The 11,093-nt window shown below is 47.9% G+C and overlaps 1 protein-coding gene across 1 annotated transcript; it reads left to right on the top strand.

Moving 5' to 3' along the window:
• Nucleotides 1-247: 247 nt before the first annotated feature.
• On the top strand, nucleotides 248-9,534 carry LOC311371286 (protein SHQ1 homolog; the record flags this gene model as incomplete). The annotated part of the gene is made up of 8 exons (XM_084489444.1): nucleotides 248-340; nucleotides 1,033-1,243; nucleotides 1,363-1,427; nucleotides 4,390-4,518; nucleotides 4,659-4,843; nucleotides 4,982-5,094; nucleotides 5,592-5,689; nucleotides 9,418-9,534. Coding segments are annotated over exons 2-8 (850 nt in total), but the record flags the coding sequence as incomplete, so codon positions are not given.
• Between the last annotated feature and the right edge of the window lie 1,559 nt (nucleotides 9,535-11,093).

Here is an 11,093-nt window from a genome sequence, read left to right as displayed (position 1 = left end):
TTACGCTTTTCGTAGTGTACCTACTTTACATCCATGTATCCCATTTCCATATATGATAACAAATCTAAATTGGAATAGTGAATGATGTAGACCTCAAACACACATACTTATCATACGTTTCATTCCTTGTGCTACCAAACATAAGATCCCCTAACGTGGTTTCTATTACCGTTGCCTTTTTTTTGTGTGTGTCACGTTCAAACGTGTTCATTTGAAAAACATCTTGCCCCTATATTCTTTCCGGTACGGTAAAACATGGACGTTACCACAAAGTGGCGCATGTGATGCTTGTGTTCCGAACCGTCCAACGCAGAATTCTTCATAAAAAGATTTGTTTTAGGTAATTCCGTTTAATGATTTGGGTGTCGGGTTCTTTCTCTCAACTGTTCAAATGTATACAACCAGTCCCTGACAGTACTGACCAAAGCATTGCTTAGTCAATTATGCTGGCTGAGCTAGCCTAGCAGGCTAGTATAGCCACAACATTGAAAACTTGATCGCTGGTAGTTCAGATTATGAGCTAAAATCGTTAAAAAATAATAATAATAATAATAGAGTGCTTCCACACTAACACAAGTGCTTGTATGTGATGGCGCAACGCTTACTAACATGAACCCAGTTGTTGGGGCTACATGAGCAGCTATAACAGTGTGTGTTGTTGACAGTCACTGTTAATGTCAATGTGGCACTAACACGTGTGTGCTGCGCTGCAGCCTGCAGGCGCGAACGGGTCGGCCACCAGGTGGCGTCGTTTAACCAGCTGTTTGTTTCAGCTATGATTACAGTACAAGTGTTGACTGTTGTTAATCTTATCCCTGTAACAACCCTTTAATTACGTTTCCATATTTATCCCCACGAATGAGTGGGGGCGTCCCTGTCGCTTTTCATCAACTTCCAATTAGAACGGCTGTAATTTTGCAGAGACTGTGAAACAACTGTTTACTTTACACGAACTCTGTTCTCTCTGTAGTCAAAAGGCGGACCATCAACAATCTGTACACTTTGTGTGTTTTTGTGTGAATGACAAGCCAGGACTCGGCTTGATGGGAAACGCTTGGCAGAAGATCTCCTGTAGATAACGATTAATTAAGGTGTTAACGATGATCACTCCGGCGTTCGAGTTGAGCCAAGACGGCCAGAGTCTGACTATCGCGGTCCGGGTGCCCTACACCAGGACCTCGGAGTTCGACCTCTACATCGATGGGACGGATTTGAAGTTCTACGCAAAGCCCTACTTCCTCAGGCGAGTTTTTAGATATAGTTAGTTAGCAGTGTGGTTTGTGATTGTGACCCTTTTCACTTGCGTGTGTCGGTTTCTGGAGTTATGATGTGTATTTTAAATGCCTTAATTATAATTTGCAGATTAACTCTCCCGGGACGAGTTGTAGAAGATGGAAGGGAAAAAGCCACTTTTGATATTGATAAAGGTAAGATATTTGTTATTGATCATGATATATATGATGTTTGATATTAATAAAGACCTTTGGGCATGATTTGAAAGAGGATAAAATATCTAGCTTAAGTTATACTTAAGTTATACAGCATTCTGAATTGAGAAACATTACAACCATGCAGGCTTTCTATTTGACCAGGCTACATCCCATCTCTACTAAATAACATCATTGTCGGGTTTATTGATCTGACATAGATTGAAGAGCAACCAAAAACACTTAATCTAAACAACCAACCTAGTTGGTGGTGTCCATTATTATTATTATTATTATTATTATTATTATAATAAATGGAGATCGGCCAAGTGGCAATGTCAGCCAATCAGAGCCAGAGAGCGATTGCAGTGGCTCAAGTTACACACCGGGTCATGTTTTTCCCCTGAGGTCAGCTTTTGCGTGTCAGGTTTCTGTTCAAGAAAAAAAAGGGATGAGCCCAGTACAGTATGGCCTGTCGTTGTTGTTGGCACGTGAACTAGCCATGCCCCTGGCTGTCCAAATCCTACATAGAGTCTTGATACATGTGTCCAGTAAATATCTGTAACGGATCCCCCGAGTGTCGTTACTTTGTCAATCAGTCAATCACGTGGAGGGAGCCGATAAACCTACCAAGCATGTTATTTCAATCCGTTTGCCTTTGGACCCATCTGTCACTGAGATATGATTACAACCCGCAGGCCTGTGTTGGATGGATTCAGAGTGGCAGTTGGCACTTCCTTTTCCTATTCCTATTCCTATTATTTCCTTTTCATATATATATATATATATATATATATACACACACACACGCACACACACACACACACACACACACACACACACACACACACACACACACACACACACACACACACACACACACACACACACACACACACACACACACACACCAGTTTTAGGGGTGTTATTCCCAAAGACCGACAGAACACAAACATATATCCCATCCAGCGCTAGCTTAAAGAAAACACATAATCCCAGCGTCGTAAGCCTCTAGCCCATAGGATGTTCTCCTTAAATAAAGCCCACGCTCCCCTTTTTTATGGTCGCCATATTTTTACTTTTATAACCCGTTATAACCCTCGTGCTCTTTCTCCGGAGGAGTGCGCTTTAACCGAGGCATCGGAAACCACAGTCTCCCTGACATCTCGTCGGCCAATTAGCGCACGGTGCCTCGACTAGCCCGCAGCATCTGCTCCTCTCGCCGCTGCGCTAATGTGCATCCTTATTTAGAGATATAATTAGCAAACCATTAGGACCCCTCTTTTGGTGCACTCTCCAGCCTCATCAAGAGAGAGACTCGCGGCAGCACAGGCAATTATGCCCGCACCGGTCGGAGAAAGCATTGTCGAGCTCTATCGCCCGCTACGTTTAGGCTCGGTCTTAAGGAGCGCCTTGAAGGGGGTTTCTGTGTTGCATTGGAGTCGTTGTTTTGGATTTGCTTCAAACTGTGTTCTCTTCATTAATGAGTTGTTTCTATGATTATCACCTACTTAATGTAGAACGCGTAGTGACGTAGGAGGTGGTAAGGAGACCGACCGGAGGGGGGGGGGGGGAACGGCTTGATGCAATGGCTGCACCTGGGTGAAGATGTGTGGGTTGTTGAGGAAGGAATTTAGCTGCTGTGTACGAAAGTTGAGAATATTCCTAAATTCGAAATGGAGAAATTGTGTGAATATCAACATTTGTGGTATGCTAGATGCACAGAAGTCCCGATTTTGGTCAAACTTTGCATTTCAAGCTAAAACGTTATAACAATGCTTCAACAGCCCAGCAGCGAGACTACAGAAAAAGTCAACATAAATAACAAATATTTGTATTGGGGCGATTTTAAGGAGGACTATCTTCATGCTGGCCACAATACAAGTGGGCATTTTGTCATCCATGGGAAAAACTGAAAGTGAGATCCAGCAAATGGTGGGAGTGACAGACCTTTAATCAAGCTTCTGATCGTCTTTCAGAGACCTAGCAGGAACATTGAAGGGAAAGAGAGTGAGTGGGTGCCATATGAGTCACAACTCCGTGATCTCTTCAAATTGCCCAAACAAACCACTGAAGCCTGATGAGAGGGGGAGTTTGAAATGTCAAATGTTCTCTACAAAAGCGAAAAACATTTTAGCAACATGAAGAAAAAAATATATATTTAGCTCTCATAATCTAGATTTTTAGGGGGAGGTCACACAGCATGCAATCATTTCCACAGGAGTTTTTGCTTGGGTGGGGGAAGTATTTTCAACTAAGTCACTGGCATGAGAACGGTATTGGACGGACGTTGTTATGCCAACCAAATCACTGCTGTGGTGGCAGACTGTAACACGTGATGGAAAAATCAACATGTTGTTTGTTTTTATAACTTAGGCCTTGTTCTTTCCCTTCGCGTATTGTCTCGCCATCCTGCCTTTCCCCAGAGTCGACTATTCATTGAGCTTTGTGCTTGGTTCAGCCACCTCACAAGTGAGCGATGTCGTCAAAATGTTATTCCGTGTGCTGTGGTCAGCTGTCCCACCTTCCCTTCTCTATGGGTCGCCGGCCTATACCTTCCTTAGAGTCAACCAATAGTGTTAACCTTCGTACTTGGGTAAACCAGTCACAAAGGAGAAGACATCATCCTCTTAGGCACTCTTCTGCTTGATGAGAACACTCTCAGCAAGTCTGCGTTTTTGGGCAAACATTACTTGATTTGATTATTGACATCTGCAATATGGGGAGGATCTGAAACGGTGTAAATAACTCAAACTGTCAAACTGTATTCTGGACTCACTCTGCTAGAGAGGAGTCTAATGCATGCATGCATTAAACCTAGGATAATTGCTTTCCAATGTATTGTGTGCTTTTTTTTGCAGTAGGGAAATCTCATCTGTCCTAGACTGCAATATCTGTTAAAGGAAATGTGCCACGACAAACAGCAGCCTTAATAAATTATTTGCGCTTGCGATTCCGCTAGGGCTGTTCACGCTCCGAGTCCCAAAGGAGAGCGCCGGGGAACACTTCGAGGGCCTCCAGATGCTGACCAGCCTGCTGGCCCCTAGGGGCTCCCGCTCGGCCAGGCCCCTGGTGGAAGACATCAGCGCTGGTGAGGGGGGGACCGCAACACGCCCATGTCCCCTGTGTCTCGTCTTGTCTGCTGCAAGCGCTCCTTCTTTTTTTAAACCAGCCGCCCCCGACGGCGGCACCAGAGGTCGTCCGTCATCCCTAACCCACTTGGCATTTCAGAAGCCGACGGAGCTGCCGCCGCCGCCGCGGACGATGACGACGACGAGGGGGAGGGGGAGGACGAAGAGGAGTACGACTGGCAGGTGGAGCAGGAGGTGTACACCGAGAGCTCGGAGGCGGAGCTGGCAGAGCTCCAGAAGTACGGCTTTGGCAACCAGAGGGCCGGCGTGTTTGCCAGGCTGCAGGTGAGCACGGCAGAGGCTCTGCCAAGAGGAGTCCCCAGGTCACGGCTCTCCATTGATTCCATTATAGCACTTAAAGCGGGTCGAGGAGGCTGAGCTGAGGGTCACCGCGGGGGGGTGGGGTCTGCTGTGTGTTAACAGGAGGAACTCAGCGACGTGATTGACGTGAAGGACCCAGACACCACCACGGCAGCGGAACGCAGACGGGCTCGGCGAGAGGCGGAGGGCATGGATTTCTCCCCGGACCACTACCTGTGAGTGCCGCCACCCCCCCCCCCTCTAACACGCTTTCATTCATTCGCCCTCTGGGGTTTTATTCATTTGTTGGTTAAGCGGTTTTTTGCCCCCCCCCCCCTTAGCGCCGGGGGAACACGTAGGGAATATGTAGTCGGCGGTCCCGTCGCCCTGGCAACACGCTGTTGCAACGACAAAGAGGGCAGCAAAATGAACCTCGAAGCTTTTGAACACAAAATGTGTTTTTTTTTGCATTTGGTGTAATTCCTTCGTTTACCCGCAGAAAAGAAGTGCTTGAAAATTTCCCTTTTCCCCAAAGCACTGAAGCCTGTCAGCGCTTCAAATGTATTCGGACAAATCACCGTGTGGAGCTGTGTCGTTCCATCGCTTCGACCCGTGACAACCCGCACATAAACGGGTTGAAATGAACCTTTTTATAAAACGGTTTTCCTTGTCCATCTTCACCGAGGCCCCCCCCCCCCCCGTGTTCCTCGCTGACGCCGCTCCGTCTCCACAGGTCGGACCTGTTTGAGGACGACGTGGTCCAGGGGCTGCTGAAGTTCAGTCCGTGGTGGACGGCGTTGAGCCCATCGCAAGAGCCCGAGGGGGGAGCAGGTGAGTGGGGCCGGCCAGCCCATCCTACCCCCGTCATCCCCTGCTCTGGGACATCTATTGGGCGGTTATGGTTAAAAATATATTTATTGTATTCAATGTCACTATTAATCAATATGAACCGTTACTTTCCCTTTCTCTGCCTCCCCTTCTTTTTCCTCCTACTTTTCGGATGTAGCAAAAATACCTCTTGGCAAAATACCTTTGACGTTGTGAATATAGAAAAGGCTTGTGTACATATTGGATGGTCACGATGAGAATACACTTTATTGTACTCATGGTTGTTACTTTTCCGTGCATCCGTTAATACAGTTGGTTAAATTTACGAGGATATCATTTTGTATAATGAAGTGCTTCAACAGAGCCCTTGATACCATACTTGTTATCTCTGTTGTGGTCATATATATATTGGCAAATAGATAATGTCTAATTATCTCATTATTTTGATGATTAGTCCTCATAATGGTGTGCTGAATACAAGTGTACTTCCCGAGTTTATTATTTTTTTAATTTTGAGGCATAGAAAATAAACGGGAAAAAAAAAACTGCTAAATGGTGGCCTGGCCAGAAGGTGGCATAAGGTTGCAAAAATAATCAGCAGATTCAGAAACATTTCCTCATTATCTTTATCTCCAATTAAAACCATCTTGATGATGGTAAGCTTTGTCATAAAAAACTGGAGTCACACACTTGCTAAGGAACCCCATGACCCTTTCATTATGTTGTCAGGATTTCTATTTGAAATGCACACCAAATTGCCTGTGTCCCATGAGCTGAATGGTCAGATAATAGGCTCTCTTACAGCGGCTGCGGTACCCTGCCAAAACAGAATAGGTCTTCCTTAACGTTAACACCTGCCAGCAACAGGAGGCTGAATAAGACTTGGTGTTGTCCCTGCTTCTCACCATATTGAGCAATCTCAGAGCTCAGATGAGACCACGAGAGTGAAGGAGAGGAGTCGACTGATCTACCGATGACTTATGTCGTCTCTGACCAACGTCACAGCGACGGCCGTACACTTGGACAGATTGTTGTATGGAAACCGTACAACGGGTATTAGCTAGCTCGTTGACCACACTACGAGTTGATTTAAATGAACAGCCGTCTGATGATGCGACAGCCGTTCCTTGTGATTTGACTTAGTGATCAGGAAACTCTTGCGTCGCGTCGTCCCCCGGCCCCGATTGTCTGCGAGAAAACCCTCCCTGTCTCACTCCCCTCATCAGCCGGTGATGGAGAGCACAACGGTGGACCGCGCTCTGTGTAGCACACAGTGGAATTACCGAGAGCTCCCCACCCCCCACGCTGCTGCCAATTACTTTACCAGGCGCCCAGCTTCCAGCTCCGATTGACTGATGGCGCACGGATGTTCTGTGGCGGCATGAGGAGGAGGAGGGCAGCAGGGGGCGGGCGGGGGGTGGGGGGGTGCGGGATGGGGGGGGGGCGTTACAGCACATCAAACCGTCAGCGTTAACGCAGGAGAGAGGTGAGAGAGCCGCGCTCTTCAGCCACCGGTGGCCGATTACTGCGGAGCGTCGATCACTCGCCGGCACACACGCCATTAGCTACAAACTGGGCTCTGCTTCAGCAGAGCATTAGGCTCTATCTATCTCCATCTCTCCCTGCCTCTGCCTCCCTCCATCTATCTATCTGTGTGACTCTCCCCTCCTCCGACTCCCTCACTCTCTTTTTTTTTATCCTCCCTCCCTCCTTCCTTCCTTCCCGTCTCTATTTCCCCTCCCCCTCACTCTCTATCTCTCCACCTCTGTAGTACCCCCCCCCCCCCTCCTCTCTATTATTCCTCTCTGCCTCCCTCTCCTCCTCCCCCCTCTCCGTTCTTCTCCCCCATTTCACTCTCTCTCTTGCCTCTCTCCCTCCTTCCGTCCTCTTTCTCTCTCTCCACCCCCTCTCTCTCTCTCTCTATCCCTCGCCCTGCACTGCATCCTGAGAGACAAGAGTGCTTGCCTCGTCAGCCCGTGCGTGGATAAATGGGCCAAATTAAACGTAATGGCGTGATTGACGGGTTCAACGGCATTAGGGCCCGGCTGAGTGCTGGGCCGCGCCGCCGGCCAGACCACGCCGCCGACGGGTTCCCCGGCAGATTTTGAACCTTTTTTTTTTTTGTTTTGTTTTATTCATCGTCCTCGGGTTGTTTTTAAAGACACACGTTTTAGCTGTAGTGTTGCGCTCCGTAACAGTTCTCGGGTCTTCTTCGTAGATCTCTGTCATTTTGTTGTTGTTGCCCCCCCCCCCCCCCCCCCTGCCGGCGTTCACCGCGGCCATGTCTGACAGATATATCAAGTGACAGATGGACGCGGACACAAGTGCTAATGAACTAGAAACTGGCCTCTTTTGTGGGTCTTCCTGCGTTGAGGGGGGGCTACGCGTTGGCTGACAGCCCCCAGCTGTCCACCAGGGGCCCTGGTTCTCACAAAGCTAAATGGACCTGACGGCTTACTCATTCTCTCCCTGTGTCTCTTGCTCATTTCTCTCTTTTCTCTCACTCTCTCTTGACTCTGTCGCTGGCTCTCTATTCTCTTCCTCTCTCGCTCTGTCACTTTCTCTCTTCTCTCCTCCCCCCCTCTTGCTCTGTCACTTGATCTTTCTCGTTCTCTCTCACTCTCTCACTCTCTCTCTCTTCTCTCTCCCTGTCTCTCACTTGCTCTTTCTAATTTTTTTCTCTGTCTCTCTCTCTCTCCTTTCTATACTGAGTCTCTCTCTCTCTCTCTCTCTCTCTCTCCCTCTCTCGCTTTCTCACCGTCTCTACCTGGGGGCCACTTTGTTGTGACTGCAGTCAGATGTCGACAGTGTTTCGGTGACCTTTGGACAAATGAAGATAAGCTTTACTTTGCTTCCTATCTCGTGCTGACCTATGGGCTGCAGTCTTTTCACATTTAAGTGCAGCTCTACCGTGGCCTTTTCGAGTGGTTGGAAAAGTCTGGATTTTCAAGCACACCTTATGACCAGACCAAGTCCCCCCCCCCCCACCACCACCAACCCCCTCACACACACCCCGTTTCTTCAACCCGTGGTGTCCTTTTTTGAACCCTTTGGCGGTTTTAAGATAACGCGTCATTCCCCAACCCCTCCCCTTACACAGAAGAGACCCCCACCCTACCCCTCTTATCAGCAGGGTGGTGGGCAGCGTGGTGCATGAACTAGTTCAAAAGAACCAGTTCTTTGAACAAGTTCATTTTTCTATGAGCTTTGAACTGAACTGAACTTTTAACTAAAGAACTTGAACTTGAACTAGTTCAGATTTTGTGACATTCTGAATTGATGCTGAGGTCCAGGTGACGTGTTTATTAAATATAGTTATTGCCTTAGTTGTGATGAATGAAAAAGGTCTGCAAATAATATCCACAACAATTTTAGATGGTAGTGATGGGCAGCTGGTAATGGAGAGGATTAATTTTAAAAGATAAGCACAGAAATATTCACTCCCACAGTTTTTACTCAGATTCTAAAAGAACTGTTAATGAACTGAACATGAACTAGTTCAAAACGGAAATTGATTGAACTATGAACACGAATTCATTAATTTTCTTTTGTATGAACTGAACCTTGAACCAGTTTGTGTGAAGTGTGAACTCGCACAACACTGAGCGGTGGGACCTGCGTAGACGGCACTGATGAACCCGTTGCGGCAGCCTCGTCTCCATTGCTGGAAACGGGTGTTAAAGTGTTAAAACACTCCATCGTAACTACAGCACAACCCTCAACGCTCCCAGTGAGGCTAGACCCCGCCAGCCCGGCAGCCTGGCAGCAGAGCCAGTTCCGTGGCCCAGTAGGGGGGCTGGTGAACGGCCCGGTCTGCCCGGCCCAATGGCTCACCGAGCTGCAGCTACGTGAGCGGGCGCTTGTGTAGTTAAAGTCTTTAATTGGCCTCTTTTTCCCTACTCTGTCATTGAGACGCACGCACGCTCTCCTTACCCAGAGGTTCTGTGGTGTGGAAGCCCGCTCTTGTGTTAACAAGTTGAGCCGTGGCCAAAGAAAACAATCAGTCATCCGTCCAAATACGCTAAATGGCCCCCGTTTTGCTTTTTGATGAACTAAGCAAAAGTGAAAAGTACATCGCGTATAATTATGAATATATCAGATACACATATAAGACTTTTAGTGTAAACATGCATTTGTCATTCACCACCAGAGCTCTGGGGTACGACGTAGCGAAAAAAAACACCCCATATTTTAACACGGCTGCACCTCGGGGCTGCCTTCATGTCACACCCTAACACAGCAACTCCTGAATACTCGATACGCCCCCCCACTCCCCTCCCAGACTTCAAGGCGTCTTCTGCTTATTAAGTGCCTTTCAAATGCAGTTACCGGCGTGTTCAGCATGTCGCCAGTTGGTGAGGCATCAACACAACCACACAGCTCTCCTAAGCGTTGCTGTTTAATGTGAGTGTTTCTCATCGTGACTCAAAGACACATCACAGTCTGCTCCTCTGCACTCAGCGCGCTGTCATGGGAGGAGGAGGAGGAGGAGGAGGGCTGAGTGCTGTATATAGGGCTCAGGCATGCTCCTACCACCCGCCCTCCTCCTTCTCTTAATCCCTGTGTGTGTGTGTGTGTGTGTGCGTGTGTGTGCATGTGCGTGAATGCAGCATGTTGTATGCATAAATATGTCCCGGTGCGTGTGTTTCTCATCTGAAGATTTTCTGTGTGTGTCTGTTTGTGTGTGTGTGTGTGTGTGTGTTTGTGTGCACTCGTGCGTCCGTCCAGAATGTCTAAACGAGAGCACTAAGTGGCGCTGCATGTTTCTCTATTGTGTTCCTCTCTCTGTTTTGCGTTAGGGTTTTCTGGAAGCTTGCTTATGTTGGTACACATGTGTCTCTCCCTTTCTGTGCGTGTGGTTTCTGCCTCCCTTTGTTGAGCCTTTCTGTGTGTGTGTGTGTGTGCGTGTGCGTGTGTGTTTTCTGTTACTATGCTGGTGTGATGGTGTCTGGTGGCTATGATTATGTATTCTACCTTGTCGTCATGTGCTACAGTCTGCTTTGTGCGTGCTTCCTCTTACTATTTTGGTCGTGTGTATGTGTGTCTTTGTCTGTTTCCTCTTACTGACTGTGTACGTGTGTGTGTTTTCCCTTACTGTGTGTGTGTGTGTGTGTGTGTGTGTGTGTGTGTGTGTGTGTGTGTGTGTGTGTGTGTGTGTGTGTGTGTGTGTGTGTGTGTGTGTGTGTTTTCTCTTGCTGTCTTGGTCTGGTGGGTGTGATTATGTATTCTGCATCGTTGTCGTGTGTGTGTGTGTGTGTGTGTGTGTGTGTGTGTGTGTGCGAGTGCCTGTGTGTGTGTGTGTATATGTGTATGTGTGTGTGTGCGGCTCCCCACAGCTGTGTTGGCAGCAGCAGAGTGCGCTGCAGGTAGTGTCTGCAGGGAGCAGAGGCATGACGTAATGCAGCAG

The sequence above is a fragment of the Micromesistius poutassou genome (assembly GCF_964030765.1).
Source record: "Micromesistius poutassou genome assembly, contig: SCAFFOLD_3404, whole genome shotgun sequence".
In the NCBI taxonomy this organism is placed as follows: Eukaryota; Metazoa; Chordata; class Actinopteri; order Gadiformes; family Gadidae; genus Micromesistius; species Micromesistius poutassou.
The sequence above is the reverse complement of the archived record's forward strand: the minus strand, read 5'-3'. Positions and strand labels throughout refer to the sequence as shown.